Raw genomic sequence first — 20,674 nt, 5'->3', positions numbered from 1 at the left:
CGCGCTCGCCTGGCATGGGTGCGGCCCTGGTTCGATCCTCAGCACCACATACCAACAGAGATGTTGTGTCCGCCGAGAACTAAAAAATAAATATTAAAAGTTCTCTCTCTCTCTCTCTCTCTCTCTCAAAAAAAAAAAAAAAAATCTCTAATTTTACTAAACCTGGATATCTTAATTTGATGATATCTGACCCTTTTCACTACTCTGCCAGATCAATGAGGATGTCTCCAAAGAGCACTTCTCAGCATCCTGGAAGAGGATTTAGACAGCAACTGAGTTGTCAGCTCAACTAGCCACGTTCTCAGAAAACGCCATTTTTTTTTTTTATTTGAAAGAACTCCTGGTAGGCAAAAAACATGATTATTCAAAAGTGAGTGAGTGTCAAATGAAAAATGTGAGCCACTCACAATACACCAGTGGCAAAATTTTGAGATTTCAAGTGGAAACTCAGTTTTGGAAGATCTGTATACCAAACCAGGAAGCTTGAAAATTCCTAGAGTTTTTATGATAAAATCCCCGTGATATTAATAAATGTGGATGCTTTCTTGGAATTATTATACAACAAATATCTCAACATTTGGAAGTCTGCATAAGTCAAAGGGCTAGTAATTTCCAAGTGATCAATGCAAAATGATCCCTGCTAGGTATCATCAATGTGCACCAGAGGCCAGTGGATTCTAATAAAACAGTAAGAAAAAAAAAATTAAACTTCAAGAACCTTTCAGCTAAGTTTTGATGTACAATCAAAACAGACCATACACACAATCAGAAAAAGCTATTAAAATGCTTCCTTTCCCAACTACCTATCTGTACAGGGCTGAACTTTCTCCAATACTTAAAGCCTAACGATATGTTAAAAGACTGAATGTAGAAGCAGGCAAGTGGGCTCAACCTCTTTATTAATACTGTACAACAGAATCTCTCTCTCTCTCTCTCTCTCTCTCTCTCTCTCTCTCTCTCTCACACACACACACACACACACACACACACACACAAATCCACAATGCCCTTTGCTCATTCTGTTGTTTTGAAAAATAGTCATTTTTCATTAAAAATATAATTTATATTAAGATAAAATATTCATTACTGTTTCTTTTACATGATTTAAGTATTTTAACTGTTCATCAGTTTCCATTTCCATTAAACCAAGCTCTTTGGAGTTTTCTAAGAGTTTAGCTGAGGGCTGAGACCCCAGCGTGAGGAAGGCTAGTTCACATCAGCCATGACAACCCATTCATTCTCTTTACCTATATTTCTTGGAATAGTGGGAAAGACCCTAATCTGACTCCCAGAAAGGTAAGTAAATTCTCCCAGAGTCTTCTGGAGAAGATCTCCCCAACTCCTGCAAGAGATGCAGGAGAAGTAAAGTGTCTCTGCCTCTGGATGCTGAATGTGCAGCTCTAATGTGGAGCTGGAGCCCTCAATGGGGAACTTGCAGAAGTCATGTTGCAGAGCTGGAGCCCAGTCTACTGCCCAGGGACTGCAGCTTGTGCACCTCCCAGTATAGGGGAAACCTGCTGATTGAGGGGGCTCTAATCCATGCAGCTCCGTGAGTTTGGTTGCCACAGGGCCATTTAAGCCATTCCATGGTCTTTACATATCTTGTGCTACCTGTTCCCACAGTGACCAAAAAGAAAAGCACATTCTAACCCCACTGTACAAACAGCAAATGGAAGTACAGTGTGGCAGTCCCCTGCCCTGGGAGGCAGACCTGAGGGTGGTATGATTTAAGAAGCAGGAAATCAGCCACCAGATCAGGGTTTCCAGGGGCAGCACACACTTCACAGTGCTGGATTTAAACATCTCATTATCCTGTAGGCAAAGGCTTTTTTGGGCCCGGGGTGATGACCAAGTTCCACATTTGCTAAGCCAATGAAACACACATCTGCCAAGAACTACGCCAAGATGAAGAGCTGCCATCGGGGACCCAAGGACCTGAAAGGATGAAGTCCATTCCTGAGAATCAAGGTCCCAGACCGTCAGTGCCCACTGGTACCATATCTCTTTCTATAATTGACAATAGATCTGAATGATAGCAAAGGTTCCTTTCTGCCATGAAAAATATATATCACCTATACTATAAAAAGAAAATAAAGAATCTACAAATAAAATAATTGGTTGCAATTTAAAAATCACAATCTTTAAAGATTTAACATGTGAAAATACTTTCAATAGTCAAGGTTAAATGATATAAACTTCTGTTACAGTAGGAAACAAACTTTGTAAAACACACAACAAACAAAATGAGACCAAAAAAAAAAAAAAAAAAAGCCTGAGTGGAATGTTTGTAATACATATGGTGAAAAGATAAGAAATGTTAATTTTTTGGGAGTTCAGAAATCCTCAGAAATTGGCAAAGGTTTTGCCTAATTTAATATTTTTAAAAGATTTACTATTCCTAATATAATGAAGTCTTAGAAACCAAGAAGAAGAAAGTAATCTAATTTTTAAACAAGCAAAGATTTGAAAGGTTAGTTTTCTCAACAAACAGAAATGTCATAGACATCAGCCTAATTTAATAACCAGATGGATGAAAAATATAATAAAAAGGAAACACCATTCTTCATCCAACGACTTACAAAAGTGAAAAGCTGAGACATTTCAAGTGCAAGAGCCGATGATGTTCAAGGCCCCACTACCAAAATTTCCACAGGTTCCTCATCCAGCCCAGCTTATCCTCCAGAATCTGGGCGGGGTACTGTGGTCATTTTTCATGGGTTTTCCTGGGCTCGACGGCTTGCAGATCCTGTCTGCTTGCACGTTCCCTCCACTGCTGAGGGTCTGCAGACTGCACGTCAGCCCTCTTCTCACGGGGGTTTCCAAAGTCATGTTTAAGAATCCTGGCTCCCACCGTAGCAGTTGCCATTAGATCTGTCTGGCTCCAGAGGCCTGACATTGTTATATGTTGTCTTGGAACTGCTATTCTTCAAAATGTCTCCACGGGCCTTGGGAATCCGGGCTGTGGTCTGACAAAGTTGTCAGAATCTTTTATACAAGGCTCTACACATATTTACCAAGTTATAAATGAGCCCATGAGTCACCCTCTGCTTCTTAAGCATCTGTGTCCCAGGAACCCCAGCAGGACAGTCCATGGTCACCTCCTCCAAGCTCTGCTACTTCCCAAAATAAGCCAGAGAGAGAAGGGGCACTTCTACTAAAACCTCTCCCATCCCTCTTCTCAGGACTTCCTACATCACCCATGTAAAGGACATACCTATTCACTCCAGGTAGCATGTTCACACAGAGACCAAATATGCAAATGACATATGTAAATAATAAGTAAAGAACGCTAAAAAATTGTCTCTGATTTTTCATGATTTTCTATACAGTATATTGAAAAAGGAGAAGATCCTAGAGATTATCTGCTCAACCTACAAATCATAATGATACAACACTGAGGAACAGAAATAAGATGCATCCATACAGAGCCTCAACTTCTTCTGGAGGGACCAATCCCCACTGCTACGCTCCTGTCTGCACCCACAGTGACTCCTACCTGCAGCTCCCCACCCACTAGCCCTGCACCTCTAACACATAGTGACTCTGATCAACTTCAAGTCAAAAAGCAGCACCCCACAGTCTGGGCCGGTGCCCTTCTACAGGTAAGTCAGGGTAGAAGGGTGCTCCTTAGCATGCTGCCAAAGCAGGACAGCTAGAATGATTTCTTGTTAAGATCTGAAGTGACCAGGAGAGAGAAGGTTCCATATGCCAGGCCATGCAGATCCAGGTGATTCTGCCATGGGATGAGCTATTAGGGGGCATTAACCAAAATCCATCAACCAACCAACCAACTAATGTGGTCACTACTCATATGACTTCTCTGTTCACCAACACCTTTGTGGAACATCAGTTTGGAATCAGTTTCTACAGGAAACCCTAATGCTCTTGGCTGAGTCTGATGGCACCTCACAGCACCATTTCCTGAGATGGGGGACAGGGCTCAGGGTGTTTCTATTTCAGCCAAACCCCGACAAGTCACGTGTGTCCCTCTCTCCCCTGGCACAGGATGCATGAGACAGTCACCCTCACCAATGATGTCGTAGGGACCACCCCTAGAACAGAACTGATTTGCCATTCTCACTCATGCCAGACCTTCCCAAGAACACTGAGATGTCCTTTAAGATGGCGTTCCCCAGAACACTGGAAGTTTTATTTCTAGAAATTCAGTCTTGCCCTTTCTTTTTGATTGATTCCACATGTTGATGATTTTCTTTTCCCCAAATCACTGTGAACCCATCAAGGGATTCTAACCATGTGCCACAGTTCTAAATTCTTACACACGAAGGCAACGCTGCCAGCAAGCCCTTGACAGGCTTCGGTTTCTGCACTTGTGCGGCGGATGAGAAAACCAAGGCGTGGAGATCCTGGAGCAGAGCCGAGAGGTGAACTCACGTCTATCTGACTCAGGGGATCTCGGGCTCAACTTCTGAACCTCTCAAAAATAAATAAGCAAATAAATAAGCAGACAAAGGCAGCTTTAATCTTCACTAACAGGTCCCTGAGACAGTTGTACACTGACTAATGTTTACAAAGCACTACCGAGTTGACACAGCACTTTTATGCCCCTTGATTCACATCCTACTGCTAACAGCCCGGGAGTGGGACCAGCCATGCCTTACGGTCCGCATGTTGGCAGAACAGGAATACAAGCCTCCCCTCCCCCACACCACCTTGCATGGGCAGATCAGCCTGGATGGACGTCAGATCAGCCTGCATTGGACGTCAGATCAGCATCAGGCAGTGCTCATCACTACATAAACACCACACACCAGGCAGGGTCAAGGAGTGTCCACTCAAGGGATTCAACTGCCACCCTCCCATGTGGCTTGGACCATCCACAACTCCTCTGTCTCTTGCTGCCCCAGTACCTTGGTGGCAGGGATCCATCTGTGTGCAGGTGTCCCAAATGGAGCACCTCAGCTGCTGCCACATGCTGGCCACAAGAAGCCACCTGTGGGGATGATCAAGGGCAACGGGGACCTCCCCACACACTCTGAACCCAGCCAGAGGACACCTGACTGGTCCCAGAGAGCAAACCTCAGACCCATCCTCTGGAACAAGGTCCTTAACGTTTGTTAGCAGGGCTTCCCAGGGCTGATGGGGCCCATGTGAGCTCAGTGAGATGAGCACTGTCCCCTCCTGGCTGCCAAGTTGTGCATTCAGAAGCTGCACTCAGTCTTTCCCCAGGTAGTGGCCCAGGCAACCGGTGAGCAGACAGCAACATCACACTACCCTGAGTAACTAGGGAAAGTAACAGCCCCATGACGCCAGAAAAATCCAACTTACAGCACTGCAGAACAAAAACTTGGCTTTATCAGCTTGGCTACACTACTCAGTAAGTTTTAAAAATCAAAATGGCCTGTAAAATCAATTAACATGACCCAGACGTCCCTGGCACATAGACTCTCAAACCCGAACAACCCGGACTTCTGAGAAACAGCTGGGAGGGGTCCAGAACTTCTTTATAGCTGCAGATTTAGAAAACAGGAAGGATTTCGGTCAAAATCCAGGATTAAAGAATGTGTGGAGGCGGCTGAGAGGGCGGCATGCTGGGTACAGCGAGCAGAATTCAGAAAGAGGGACACATTGCTTTGCAGTGGATAACCACCATCAGGCCAGGAGTTATCAGATGGAATTTGGCCTGGGTGCCTTCTCTCCCTGCTTGGGCTTCTGGAGGGTTCTGTCATATGTCCTTTTGGGACTGGACAAATCTGATAAGGAGGGCTGAGCTGGGCAGAATCAACAATGCAAGCCTTTGCAGGGAAATCAGAGGGAGTTCTGGTGGGGGGTCGGGCTGGAGTTGGCCTCAGGGTGAGGCTGACCATGCTAATTGCTGTGGGAAGATGTTTGGAAATAACATCCGGAGCCATCTCACATGGATTTGACAGAGAAGAGTGGTTCCATGAGCCAGGCGTTTATCTGCCCAAATTCGTCATACAATTTACAATCCCTGTGCACTTGGCTAAGCTGTGCTGAGAGGGACAACACCCTTGAAACTAGACTGCATCACAGGTGCCATCAGCCCAAGAGCAGAGAGACCTGTAAACAACCAAAGAAAGGCCCATTCTATGTTTCCTCACCCTGCTTGGCTCGTCACCCTAGAACCAACCACCCCCTTCGGTGCCACAGGGGCCTGCAAATACCTCTGCCAATGCACTTCCCATGTGGGACCACACCCTGCCCACTATATGCTGAGCCCTTCTGGGCCTTGGTCATCATGTTAGTCTATTTTCTGTTTCTATTCATACAATACCATAGACTAGATAAGCGAAAAAGAAATTTATTTCCACTGACAGCTCTGGTTCAAGGTGGAGAGGTCACAACTGGAGATGGTTGTCTTGAGAGTAAATTCCCAAGACAGTGCAGGGCATCACAAGGAGTATGGGGGGGGGGGATGGGTATGTGCATGTGTGTCCTCTGGCCTCTCTCTCTCTTCTTAAAAAGTCACCAGTATTCATACCATCACAGGGCTCTACCCTGATGACCTTTTTAATCCTAATACTCTAGAATTCCAAAGGCCCTACCTCTAAACACTACCATTGGATTAAGTTTCAATCCTCTCAGTAGCTCACAATGGGGGTTTAACTCCACCATGCGTCTGAGGGGGCAAACCCTGTTCAAACCATAGCAGTCACCCTAAGTATCATAATAAACCAGGATCACACTTGCTCAACAGAAGTACCCTGGGGGCTAAAAGTCAAGTACAGATCACAGTCCTGGATGGCACACTACCCTGTGCCCATGTGGCTTGGACCATGCACAACTCCTGTCTTTTGTTGCCCCAGTACCTTGGTGGCACGGACTGGGACCCCTGATCCATGAAGCAGAGCTGTCCACTCAGGCTTCCTGGGCTTCCTGCTAAGGCAGGGACCACTGCCAACCCAACAAAGTCCCCACCACTACTAACTGATGGTTTGCAGTTATGGAGGGAAAAGGGCAAGGGCTGGGAGGAAAAACCACGGGGCAGTGACGCACCTTCCTGAAGAACTGAGATTCTGTTTGCAGCCTGTTAAGAGTGGCAGATCCGAGTTACAGGTACTATGAGGGATGGACGCCTACACCTCTGAGCCGAGGCATTGATGTTGGATCCCCTGCTTTCTGAGAGGTAAGCAGGACCTCGGCTTTACTGCTTGCATTACCTCAGAAGACTCCAGCCCTTATACCCTGGCACCATGTAAAAGCCCAAAGTCTCTATCAGCACAAGGCTCCCTTCCATGTGTAGGCACAGTCAAAACCCAGGGTGTCCCCTAACTCATCTGGGGCCAGCTGCCTCTGAGCCACACCTCTCTGCATAGGCAAGAAGTCCTACCTGGCCTCCCACACCCACCTAACTGGCATCACTTTCTCCATGGAACTTCCTGAGCTATTCCCACAGCTCTGACCATGGGTGCTCCGACAACTCAGCCTGCATGACAAAGGATGGCATCTCTGTGAGGCAGGCCCATGATCACCCCTGAACAATTCACAGCAGCTGGCGCAAACGGTAACTGAATTTAATGAGAAAGATCATGTCCATGTCCGAAAGATTCCTAGGACACAGAATCCTGAAACTTTCCAGAAAAGAGAAGCTATTATTTGTTAACATACTTATTAGAGTCATATTCTGAGGTAATGCAAGCAGTAAAGCTGCTACAAAAATAATAATAATAATAATAATAATAATAATAATAATAATAATAATAATAGCCTGAATGGCTTAGAAATGGTAGCAATCTATTTCTGGAGTTCCAGAAGCTAAAGGTTCAAGGTCAAGGCAGATTCTGTACCTGGTGAGGGCCCACCTCTGGTCCATAGATGGTGCTTCTGGCTTTGTCCTCACATGGGGGAAGGGGTGAGGCAGCTCTCTGTGGTCTCTTTGCTAAAAGGGCACTAATCCCATTTGTGAAGGTTCCACTTTCATGACCTAATCACTTCCCAAAGGACCCACCTTCAAATACTGTCACAACAACTGGGGTCAATAAAAGGAACACAATATTCTTTTTTTTTTTAGATGATGACCATAATATCTTTATTTTATTTTTATGTGCTGCTGAGGATCGAACTTAGGGCCTCACATGTGCTAGGCGAGCAATCTACCACTGAGCCACAACCCCAGCCCAAGGAATACAAATATTCTGACCTTACCTTATGAGAATACATTGAGTATTCTCATAACATAATTTTAAGGTCCATAATAAGGGAAAGGCCTATAAAACTATCCCAAGGAGAGAAGATGGCAGACATTTCTAGAACACAAGAAGCTTCCAAGTCCCCTCAGTGCATGTGAACCCTGGGCCACAACACACACTGCACTGTAAACCAGTCTTGCTATGGCATCTCTTTTCCCCAGAAATCAGAATGTGTTTGCTTCCAACAGCGCCCACCACTGCAGATTCCTCCCTAGTGCCATCTGCCTCCCACTGCATTGGAATTTCCTTCAGGCCGGGAGTCTGGAGGCAGGGAAGAGATCCTCTTATCTTCCAGAATATGGGCCTCTTCCTTCTTAAGGATCTGTGGGTATCAGACATATGGAACCACCCATGGATTTTCACTGTGGACATTCAGTAGAAATAATAAGCTGATTGCCACAAAGCTGCCTGCAGGCCTTCTGACCATCTCATATAGCCCTTAAAATAAACCTCAGGGTAAAACTGTTATACTGGACCCAACACCTTAGCCTCTGAGTAGGAGCAGACTTTGCCCATGTGGGGGTTAGGAGAAGTGCACAGTTCAGCTGTCTGAACTCAGTCTTTGCTCCTCAATCATACCTGTCCCCACACTGCACAGAGCATGTAAATTCTGATTCAGGGGACCCCTTGAATGTGAGCCTCTACCACAGCATCATGGTTCAATCAACCATGATGCTCCTTGACCTTATTCTCATACCAAAGAGTCATATTTGGGGATCCAAATTTTAAAATAAGACTGTTTCTTTGAGAATGAGATTCACAATATAGAAAGACTTCAAGGGCCCCCAACCCCGCTGTATTTCTGGAGGGGTGCAGGGCCCCTACCGACCCCAGAGAGCAGACACACAGGCACTGCTGTCTTCACTCACAGTCACTCTGGGGCAAGCCTGACGGAGAGGGGTGTTACTCTGAGGGCAAGGGTACCATTTCTCATCACCATACATGTATGCACAGAAAGCCACTGTGCTATGGCTGATGTGACCCTCCTGCACTGAACAAGCTGTGCACAGGAATTGCCAGTGACAGGCCACAGTTCTCAGAGCAACCAGGATGTCATGGAGTGCAGCACTCCATGCAGACACAGGCCAGAAAGTCATGGATCACCCCCATGTCGCACCAGCTGGCCTGGAGTAGACTGTAAACCCTGTTCTCTGCCCAGAGGCAGAAAATTCCTCAGATGCCTCCCTGGCTTCTGACTTCTGATTGGATTCAACCCCCAGGGTGCTCCAGAGGGAGGTCACAGTCACAAAAAAGACAGTGAGGTTGCCCTCCACACAAGGTCACCTCTGTCACGTCCTTCTCAAGGCTACCCACTCCTTGGCTCATTCTTTCCTCTAGGCCTGGGGGCAGGACAGCCAGTCAGCACTGCACAGGCATGCTCTGTGGCTGCCCATAACCACTGTTCTGCAATCAGTCCCTAGAGGAGCCCCCCCCCCCCCCCGCCCATGTAGGGAAGGTTTGTCCACCCCTGGGTGGGCTTCGTCAGTGCCACAGGTGAGGAAAGTCAATCTCAGAGTCAGCCTCTCCTGCAGGTTGGGGACATGTCTGGCCAAGTGCCTTGCAGGATCTCAAGAGCTGCATCAGAGCAGAAGGGGTGGGGGTGGGGGTAGTGCTCCATACCTGAAGGACTCAAGTAGGAAGGCAGCACCTGACAGGCCTGAGGGATGGGAGCCACTGGGAAGCAGTGCACGGAGGGAGAGGGGGCAGCGGTCCCTGAGCCCACTGAGCCCACTCTTCCTCTCTGATTGACACAGCAGAGTTCAGACAGGAGCACCAACCATGCCTTTTAACATGGAAAGAATCCCAAGAGACCCTTTTAGGTCCCTAGTTACATCCTCAGCCCCTTGAAGTCTGACTGCTATAGGGACCCTCAACTTGGTGGCCACAGGGAGGAAAGAATCAAGGAGGTCCAATACCACAGAAGCCCACTAGCTGATACTCAACAAATTTTCCAGAAAAGAAATCCCCCAAACCCACAGAAAATGTAATACCTAAGAGTAGAGGGTACGCACTCTTCAAAGACCAAAGGGGTGTTTGACGCACCCCTACTAACCCACCCAGCCACACATCCATTACGCAGATTAATTAAGGAATTAGTCAATTCCATTAACTGCATGACGTTCAGGGATCAAGTAGCCAAGCTGGTGGCTATTTAGAAACAGGACCAATGACTTGTAAAAGAGCCTGCAAGGGTCCACACCACAATAAACCCAAACTCTAAAGAATAGATAAACTTCATTTGCAAACTTTGGTAAGAAATCTGAAAGTCTCTGGGAATGGTGGCACACACCTGTAATCCCAGCAACTTGGAAGACTGAGGCAGGAGGATTGCAAGTTTGAGGCCAGCCTCAGCAACTTAGCAAGACCCAATTTCAAAATAAAAACTAAAAGGGCTGGGGATGTGGCTCAGTAGCTAATACCCCTGGGTTCAATCCCTAGTACAAAAAAATGGGAGGTCTGAAAGTCAAATTGAATAGAGAGAGCTACAGACACTACAGAAGAGACCAGAGAGTAGATCGTGAGTTATCAATCTCTCCTATCCCATGGGAGTAAATTCTCTTTCTGGGAAAATCTCCTCATGAGCACATATCTGCGTAAATATGATAGGTCTCTACCAACTACAGGTAGAGGGTGAACATAGGCCACAAAGGGAGAGTCCATGGTTTAATTTTGGAAACTCCAGTAAGAATGTTTTTATTTTGCTATGTCCGTTTGCTCCAGTTCAATCAGTGAGTGAATCATCAGCATGTACTTACCTCGGCATGAAAGCCCTTGACCATCAATGATTTGTTTGCAAACTCCACAGGCTTTGGGTTTTTTAAAAGCCTTTTTCTTAAAACTGTGCAGACTCGTGGTAAATTCTTCTGGCTGAAAAAGTAAAGGAAGAAACTGTCAGCACTTCAACTCATAGTTTGTTTCTTCTTTCCTTTTCCTTCTCAGGAGATAATAAATCTAGCTGAGTTTGTAAAGAGCTAAAACAGAGACTTTACCAAGCAAACAAAGAACAAGAAAGCATCTCAGCAATGCTAAAATTCCCAAGGCAAGGACACGGGGTGGGTCAGTGTTCTGGATCCTAGAGTCACAGACAGCAATTCCCCCATCCAACGTGCACATCCCTGCGTGGGGGGTGGCCGGAGCATGACATGAACCAACATTTATCAATCTGTTCCCTTCCAGACTGGAGGCTGATGTCATCTACTTCTGTGACAAAGTAATTCATACACACTCCCAGAGTCTCTTTCTTCTGAAAGAAATGATTAGCAAATAGTACAAAGATGTGAAGGGGAAAATGACTGTTTTCCCCTCAAAGGCATTCAAAGGTGCCACAAAATCACCACCAGTGAAGTGTCTGAGCCTCTCTGGGCCAATGTGCTTGCTCTTCTGCAGAAGAGACCATTGTAAGACCAGCTTGTGACATGTATTTGCTTCCTCCTTAACTTGGTTACAAGAAATAGTACTAGAAGGAAATTAGCTATTCACCCACCAAATTATATTTGTGTCAAGGCTCATAGTTATAGCTGATGAACTTAGAAGAATTTAGTTTACTGTAGTAACCAAATGTCACCCTACACTTAGTTGCTGATGTGTGATAGTGCATTCTGTCAGTATTAATATATCTAAGGCTATTAGACAATACATACCCATTGAGGCCATTACTCCCTGACTAGAATAATTAAAATTTGCTATGAAAATAAAATGTCACTGAGAACATGAAACAAATGATACAATAACTTTGGAAAACAGTTTGGCAATGTCTTATAACCAAAACATATACCTGCCCTATGATCCACTCTTATGTACACTAAAAAGATCTAAGTGCCTATGTTCAAAAAAAGATCTGTACAAGAATGATCATGACAGCCTTATTTATAAGCACCACAAATAGGAAATAAACCAAAAGTACACCATAAGGTGAACAGTGGGCAGGAGGGAACTACAGCATAGTCATGTGGCAGAATACTATTCAGGAATACTTAAGCACTAACTATTTATACATATAATAACACAGCTGAACATCAAAAGCATTATGCTAACTCAAACATGCAGGAACCCACGAAGAGCAGTTTCCTTATAGAATGTTCATGAACAGGCCAACTTGTCTATGTTAACAGAAGTAATAACAGTCAGCTGGTGGGGGGGGGAGGTGTGGACTACAGAGGGCGTGAGAAAACTTTCTGGGTGGAAGAGGTACTGCCTCATGCTCTGGATGGTGGTCACACAGGGAACCCACAATGACAGTCCTTAACCTGTGTGCTTGAAAGTTTGGCATTTTACTGTGTAAAGATCTCTAAGAAGGGTTATATTTTAAAAAGACATCCTAGAAAGAGGTTGGCAATATGGTCTGGAAGATGAGGTTAAAACATAATAGCGGGGACTGGGATTATAACTCAGTGCAATGAGGCGCTGGGTTCAATCCTCAGCACCACATTAAAAAATACATAAATAAAAATAAACTTTTTTAAAAAAAACACATATAATCACATTTTTAAATTGTTTTTAAATCTGTAGAACCTTCAACTTCTAATTCAGATATAGTACCAGGAACTAGATTTATCCTCACATCTGAAATAGTAAAAAAAAAATAAACCAAACATCCAAAACAATTGCTTTTAGACACTGTGTCAGAAAAATGGAAGAGTGATAAGAAGGCCTTGGTCAAAACACACCTCACATATGACACTGGTCCCATAAGACTATAATGAACTTGGGAAATTCCCATTATCCAGTGATATTGTAACCATCTTAGTGTATGTAACTACACTCTATGATTTTGGCACAATCATGACATGGACTAATGATGTGGTATATTTTCAAGAATGTATCTTCATTGTTAGGCATTATAGGACTGCAGCTCCAGAGAAGAGAAAATAAGATAAATTCCAAGGCTGCCCCCAGATACCTGCCTTCAAAAGATTCTCCCGGCTGTAGAGAAGAAAAGGAGGAAATAGACTGAGCCCAGTGTACTATCTGGGTTGAACAAGGCAGCAAGAATTTGCAAGAGAGAGTACCATGGAACAGAGAACTGCTCAGAACTCCTAACCCTGCATAAGGTCTCCCTCAAACATTCACCTGGGTACTGACAATTGTGTGTGTGAGTGTGTCTCTGTGTGTGTGTAAGCTATCCAAAGCTGGGGAAAGAACTACTAAATAGGATTAGAGGAAATAGTATCCAATGCTCACACGGAAATGGGAATAGTACCTGCTTCCATTGCCCAACTGGGAAACCTCAAAATTCATAGTGATAGAAAACAGAAGGATTTTACCTTACTCATGGGGAAGAGTTCGCTCTAGACTCAACACTCCTCTTGACTTATCCACCCTCTCTGAAAAAAAAAAAAGCACTACCCAGAAAGGATCAAACCATTTCCAAGTAACTTAATTACATTCCAGGACAAAGCTCAAGAATACTTATAAGAATAAAAAATTTCCCAGCATCTAAAGTAACAGTGACAATCTCTGGTAGCCAGTCAAAAGTTATAGGACTTTTGGGCTGGGTGTTAGCTCAATGATAGAGCCTAGCATGTGAGAGGCACTTGGCTCCGTCCTCAGCACCACACAAAAATAAAATAAAGGTATTGTATCCAAGTACAACTAAAAAAACAAAATATATATTTTTAAAAAATAACCAAATAAAATAAAGACATTGTATTCACCTACAACTAAAAACTTGGGAAAAAAAAGTTATCAGACTTTTGAGATGAGATGAGAAAATATAACTTATAATGAGAATAATTAATCAAAACTAACCTAGAAGGGATGTTAAAAATAGCAAACAAGAATCTTAAGAGAGTTATTATAACTGCACTGTAAGTGTTCAAAAAGTAGAGACTTAGAAAATATAAAAAGACCCAAGTCAAACATCCACAGAAGAAACACAGACAAGTCTGAGGTGAAAAATATACTGGATATGATTAGTGGCTAAAAAGGCACTGCAAAAACCAGATGGGTGGAAGACATCACAATAAAAACCTCCCAAAATAAAGCAAAGAGATATAGTCAACCTAAATAAACAAAAAAGTGAGCATTCGAAGCTGTGGGAGAGTTTTGTTGTTATTGTTTTTTAGCTTAAATACATGCAAATTTTTATTTGCTAATTATATCTATGGGAGAGTTTTAATAGCAGAATACACCCATAATTGAAATCCCTGAAGGAAAGGAAGAGCAGAAAAGACTATTTGAATAAATAATGGCTGAAATTTTTCTAAACTAAGATGAAAACTATAAACCCAGACGGTCAAGAAACAACAAATTCCTAATACAAAAAAGGTGACAAAAATTACCCCAACACACCTGACAATCAAATTGCTCAAACCCAACAATTAGGAGAGCAACCTGAGGGAAGCTAGGCATGGTGGTGCACACATGCAATCCTACCTACTTGGGAGGCTGAGGCAGGAGGAGGGCAAGTTCAAAGCCAGCCTGGACAACTTAGCAAGACCTGTCTCAAAACTAAAATTTTTAAAAAGGGGATCTAGAGATGTAGCTCAGTGACAGAGTACTTGCCTAAATTGTGTGAGGTCTTTCTTTTTTCTTTTTTTTTCTCCTATCACTGAGCTATACCCACAGACTTTTTTTTTTTTTTTTTTTTTTTGATACAGGGTCTCACTAAGTTATAGAGACTGGCCTTGAATTTGCAATCTTCCTGCCTCTGACTTCTGAGTTGCTGGGATCACAGGCATGTGCCACTGCACCCAGCTAGAATGTGTGCAATTCTGGGTTCAACCTATATACAGTACAGGGGGGAAATAGTAACAAGAGGAGAGAAGAAGACACAAAGATACATGACATGCAGGGGACCAACCATTAGGATAACTGATGACTTCTCATTTTAAAAAGTAAGCAATACAAGTGAGAAGTCAGCCAGGCATGGTGATGCATTCCTGTAATCCCAGCAATTTGGGAGTCTGAAACCGGAGGGCTGCAAGTTTGAGGCCAGCCTTAGCAACTTAGCAAAGCCTAAGCAACTTAGTGAAAGTCTCTATTAAAAACAAAACAAAAAATAAAAAGGGCTAGGGATATAGCTCAGTGATAAAGTACCCTTGGTTTAAATCCCCATTACAAAAAAAAAAAAAAAAAAGCAAGATGGTGGACCAATATAAAATAGTAAAGAAGTCTTGAAAATCTAGAACTTTGTGCCCAGCAAAAATGACTTGCAAAAATGAAAGAGAATAAAATAAACTTATTAATATATTCAAAAACTGAAAAGTTGAAAGAATTTATCATTAGCTGACATATAAGACACGTTAAAGATAATCCTTTGGCGAAAAGAAAATGATAGATGGAAATATAACTTTACATAAAAGAATAAAGAGAGCAAGAAAGAGTAAGCACATGGGTAAATATGTAAGATTTATTTCTTATTATTGAAGGATCACTAAAACATTGACAAAAGTTTAAATAAAAATAGAATGCAATGTGATATTTAACTTATGCAAAAGTAAAATATGCGAGGAAGTGGCACAAAGCTCAGGAATGGAGAAAATAAAATATACTATTGCAAGGCTCTCATAGCAAGGATGAAATGATACAATATCACTTGAAAGCAGACTTTGATAAGTTAGAGAGGTATACTATAAACCCAAAGGCATACTCCAAAATAGTGAATTGCTGGTAAGAAGCCAACAAAGGAAATAAAATGAAATCTTAAGATAATTTAAGTCATCTAAAAATGCCCCTCCACTACCACCACCAAAAAAGAGCAAAACAACAAAGACAATGTAGGAGAAATAGAAAACAAGAAATCAACCAGAGGGAAGCCAGGTATCGTGTACACATGTGATTATTAATAGGCTTAAATATGTCCTTGCAATATTATATATGATGACATATTTAAACCTCATCATACTGATAATCATATGTGTATAAACAGTGTAAGTATCTCAGTTATAAGTGAGGTACTGGGGCTGGAGCTGGAACTCTTGCCTCACATGTGTGAGGCACTGGGTTTGATCCTCAGCAGCACATAAAAATAAATAAAGATACTGTGTGTTCATCTAGAACTAGATAAATTTTTTTAAAAAATTAAATAAGTGAAGGACTAATTTAAAAATATATATAACAAAAAATATACACTTCTAATATTAATCAAAGAAAATTTGGGGTGGCCAAAGATACCAAAGACAAAGTCATTTTTTAATGATTAAACAATCCTTTTTACATGCAACTACCTAATAACAAAACTTCAGGAAAATGATTTAAAAAAAGAAAAACTGAGAGGACTGCAAAGAGAAATAGACAAATGTCTAATTATAGTCAAAATTTCACAACTCCTTGTTTTGAACAGAACTGTGCCCTCCCCAAAATTTAGAAGTCAAAATCCTGATCTTCAGCATGACTTTATTTGCAAATAAAGAGGCACTTTCAAACAAGGCAATGGCACCGCCTATAATCCCAGCAATTTAGGAGTCTGAAGTAGGAGATGGCAAGTTCAAGGTCAGCCTCAGCAACTTAGTGAGACCCTCAGCAACTCAGTGAAGCCCTATCTCAAAATAAAAACAAGCTGAAGATGTATTTCAGTGGTAGAGTGCCCCTGGATTCAATCCCCAATACTGGAAAAAAAAATTAACATTTATGATAGTATAAAAAATATTTAATATAGGAATAAATCTTACAAAAGATATGAAAGACCTATAAACTAAAAACTACAAAACACTGTTAAATAATTTGAGATCTATATCATGTTTATAGATTGTTAAGATTCAATAATTAAAATGCAATTCTTCCCCAACAATCTATAGATTCTACACAATCTCAACAAAAATCCCAGCAGCTTTAAAAACAACAACAAAAAGACAAACTATAAAACACATGTATAAATGCAAAGCACTTAGAATTTCCAAAACAGCTATAAAGACTGCACAGGAGCCAGGCATGGTGGCACAGGCCTATAATCCCAGAAGCTCTGGAGGGTGAGGCAGGAGGATCACAGGTTCAAAGACAGCCTCAGCAACTTGAGGAGACCCTAAGCAATTTAATGAGACCCTGTCTCTAAATAAAACATAAAAAGTGCTGGGGACGTGGTTCAGTGGTTAAGCATCCTTGGGCTCACTCCCTAGTACCAAAAAAAAAAAAAAAAATACACCCATTTAAGTGTACAATTTGATATATTTTCAAAATTTATTTTCAGTTTTAAAATGCTAATTTTAATTTCAATTAAAATGTGCTCTTGGGGTCCTACAAAACTAGCAAACCCAATGAATACCTTAGATTTTGATTTTCAGCAGAACAAAGTCTCCCCTGAGAACCAATTACTCTCTCAAAGAGAAAGCACATACTCACCACACAGACCACAACTCTTTAGGCCTTCGCCTATGGCAGGCATAACTAATCAATCAGAGTTACAATCCCCAGATGGCTCCAGAATCCTTCTCCACAGAGAACTCCATAAGCCCACACCAAAGGAGTGGGTTTGTCAAAAGATGGATTCCAAGGTGGCATCTGACTTCAAAGCATGCCCTGGGATCATCCCTGTCTTTCCCTGCAATTCAAGCTGTCTAGTAACTCGGTCTTTTCTATGGTATCCATTTCTAGACCCTGCCTCCTCCAAGTCACTGCTGACCACTTCAGTTTCCTCAGCAGTCTTGTCACTTAATCATGCTTCTTCTTATGTTTATGTCCATCCAGTCAAGACTCGAAGGAAAAAAAAAAAAAAAACGGAAAGTGCCCTGAACCAAGCAGAAGCCTTTGCATTGACTCTGCCACCTGCAATACAAGTGGCCCTGGGCAAGTCATTACCCATAAATGGAAAGAATCACTTCTCCCTCCTGTTTCCTGACAGAGCTACTGTAGATGATCAAATGTTACACCATATCAATGCACAGGAATAACTTGGGCAGGGTTTTTGAAACAGTTTGCCCTAGGCTTTACCCCAGACCAATTAAATCAGGTTACCGGGTTGGGGGACCAGAACACTGGAATGTTTTTCAAAGTTCACCAGGCAATCAAATCTGTAGGCAAGACAGAGAACCATCACTCTATATAATAGACTGTACTCTAAGAATTTATATCCATTTAAGGCACTGTTGTTATGTATTCCTTCCTATGTTTGTGTCTGACTGTTTCAAAGGAGACTGTCTTACTGAGTTTTTGACAGCAGGTGCCTTGTACCTAGTGCCCTGCAAAAGGTTAATGGTGTTTCTGATGAGGAAGTTCATGATACTAGCAGAGCACTTCCATCATTACCATCCTACAAAGGAGGATGGTGTGATGCACGACCCTGACCCCACAGCCAGTGGGTGAGAGACAGGGTGCTTGGACCAGTTTCACCTTCAGACAGGAGCTTGCATTCAAATACATAACAAACACGTCCCTCCCTAGTACTGTCCCAGTTGGCACATACATTCTGTCCCTCGTTTTATAGTTATTTGTTTATATGACTTCTCTCCTGTTGTAGATTGCAATTTCCTAGGATCTTTCCCATTTATTCTCTGCAGCCTCTGCCCAGCTGGCAGACAGTGAAACATGGACCCTTAGTTAATATTTGTGGGCCAAATGAATTGGCCATAGTCTGTGGGCCAAGGAGGGATACTGTGACCTTTTATTCCTTACAAATACCTTTATTCCAAGCAGGGAGAAAGAGGCACTGTTTGCTTTCGGCTTTCTCACCCACTGGTCCACAGCAAGAAACCTCAAAGAAGCAAACAGCAGAGGCACTGTGGTACTATTTCAATTGCTGGATCCCCTGAGGAGTTCATTTAAGATAGTGTAATAACATCTGCTCACGCGCATCTGTACATAACATCTCTCTTGTGAAAAGAGACTAGACGGGATTAGACTGCCCTTGTCTTCACCTGATACTGTGCTTTCACTTCTCCCACAGAGGGGGGAGAAGCCACAGCAATGCTGAAGCAGTTAGCAGGCTCAGTTCAGGAATCTAAATTGCATTTAATTGTTAGGAACCAAACTTTGGATGACTAGCAACAGGGCTGCTGGTTCCACAAGGACTCCCTGAGGGGGGACACGGTAATTAGTGCTGGTCTTGATGGTGAAGTCTCTTTTGAGAAAGAAAAATCTGCAAAATTGGGCAAGGAGGAGCTCTACACGCATGCTCCACTCTGCCAAAATGCAAAATCATGCAAAGACCTCTCTGCTACGTTCTCTTAGCTAAAGGTTGCCCTGGCAAAAACAGTTACACAAGCAATAGCACAGGGTTACAGCCCCCACAGTTCCAGCCATGCTTTCCTTTCAGCCCCACCATTGAAAGAGGATTTAGGTGGGTATTTGGCTACCTGAGAAACCTTCATGCAGTCTAGGGAGGTAGAGATGGATCAAAAGCACATTCCCAGCTCAACTTTACTCTGAAATTAAACAGACATAAACACTCCCCACATCCGCAGAGCTGACCTCAGAGACTTTTCTCATCCCACAGGGGGCCAGTACCTAGGGCAGGAGGGACCCCCTCCATGCACAGGACACACATTGTTCCCACACTTCAGAGCAACCACGTTTGGCTGCTAAACTGAAAATCTCGGAACGCTGCGCAACTACGATGAAGTAAACTAGCTGGCACGTTGACAACTTTTCACTCCTCAGAACCTTACGAAGTTTCCAGGAAAACAAACGTAGTAAAAGCCTGATTGTTAGACTTTGAGAAGGGGCTGCAGAACTCAGTGGAGAACCACCGGGCCCCTTCCATGTAATTCAAAGGCCATCAAAAACGGTTCTATGGGCACAGAGCACCGGGGGTACCCACGCAGACCTGGAAACTTGCATTACTCCTGCGTCCCCGTGCACACCACACATCAGCGCAAAGCTTAAGGCTTCCTTTACCTTTGCAAGAAACAGGCGCGGAGCAGCGAGTCTGCGCAAAGGCCAGTGTCCCAGTTCCATTCCGGAGAAAAGAATCCAGGGAAACGTTTCCAAGAGGCAGCCCGAACTGGATCCCACCACTCACCATGGTGGCCCCCCACCAGGCAAATCCCCATTGGCCCTCCCTCCTCGGCCAGCGCAAACTTCCCACGGGCATGGTTGCATGGATAAGCCATGCTAGACAAGCACAGCAAGATCAATGCGCACTGACAAGGACACAAGTATAGACATCAAAACACACACACACACACACACACACACACACACACACACGAGCACGCGCGCACAGCCTCATGGCCCACATGTGTGCGGGCCGAAAGGTGGCTGCACCCTGCGCAGCCCTGACCCCGAGCCCCAAGTCTGCATCGCACTCACCTGGCACCGGCGCCGACGCGCCCCAACCTCGCGCGCTAATCTAGCTGGCGGCCCGGGGGTCAGGGCGCGCAGCCGCATGGCCGCCCCTACGGTCCACGGAGAGCCCGCTGGGTTAGGACCCTTGCCAGCCGATGTCTGGGGAAGAAGATGCCTCCGAGGCACCCTGCGTTCGGGAGTCCCAGGAAATGCTCAACCCCGCAAGACCCGAAAGGGCTCTGGGTGGCCGCCAGCCAGTGGGTGCCGTGCACCGCCTCCTCGGCCGCTTCTGCCCGTCAGAAGTCAGACGCCGGGAACAAAAGCCAGGAGAGAGCGCTGGGCCCCGC

The 20,674-nt window shown here is 43.8% G+C and overlaps 1 protein-coding gene across 8 annotated transcripts in view; it reads right to left on the bottom strand.

Moving 5' to 3' along the window:
• Positions 1-20,674, bottom strand: part of Tns3 (tensin 3) — a 266,681-nt gene that overhangs the window by 201,515 nt on the left and 44,492 nt on the right. For 3 of the 8 annotated variants that reach the window (XM_078039770.1, XM_078039772.1, XM_078039773.1), the window contains exons 1-2: positions 20,352-20,660; positions 10,925-11,036 (exon numbers count right to left, since the gene is read on the bottom strand). In XM_078039770.1, the coding sequence (XP_077895896.1) occupies positions 10,925-11,036; positions 20,352-20,429 (190 nt within the window). In that variant the 5' untranslated portion in view covers positions 20,430-20,660. Of the gene's footprint in view, positions 1-10,924; positions 11,037-20,351; positions 20,661-20,674 lie in introns of those variants that run through there. The other 5 variants (XM_078039777.1, XM_078039775.1, XM_078039774.1 and 2 more) reach the window with 3 other exon arrangements.

The sequence above is a fragment of the Ictidomys tridecemlineatus genome, chromosome 2, assembly GCF_052094955.1.
Source record: "Ictidomys tridecemlineatus isolate mIctTri1 chromosome 2, mIctTri1.hap1, whole genome shotgun sequence".
NCBI classification, from domain to species: Eukaryota; Metazoa; Chordata; class Mammalia; order Rodentia; family Sciuridae; genus Ictidomys; species Ictidomys tridecemlineatus.
The sequence above is the reverse complement of the archived record's forward strand: the minus strand, read 5'-3'. Positions and strand labels throughout refer to the sequence as shown.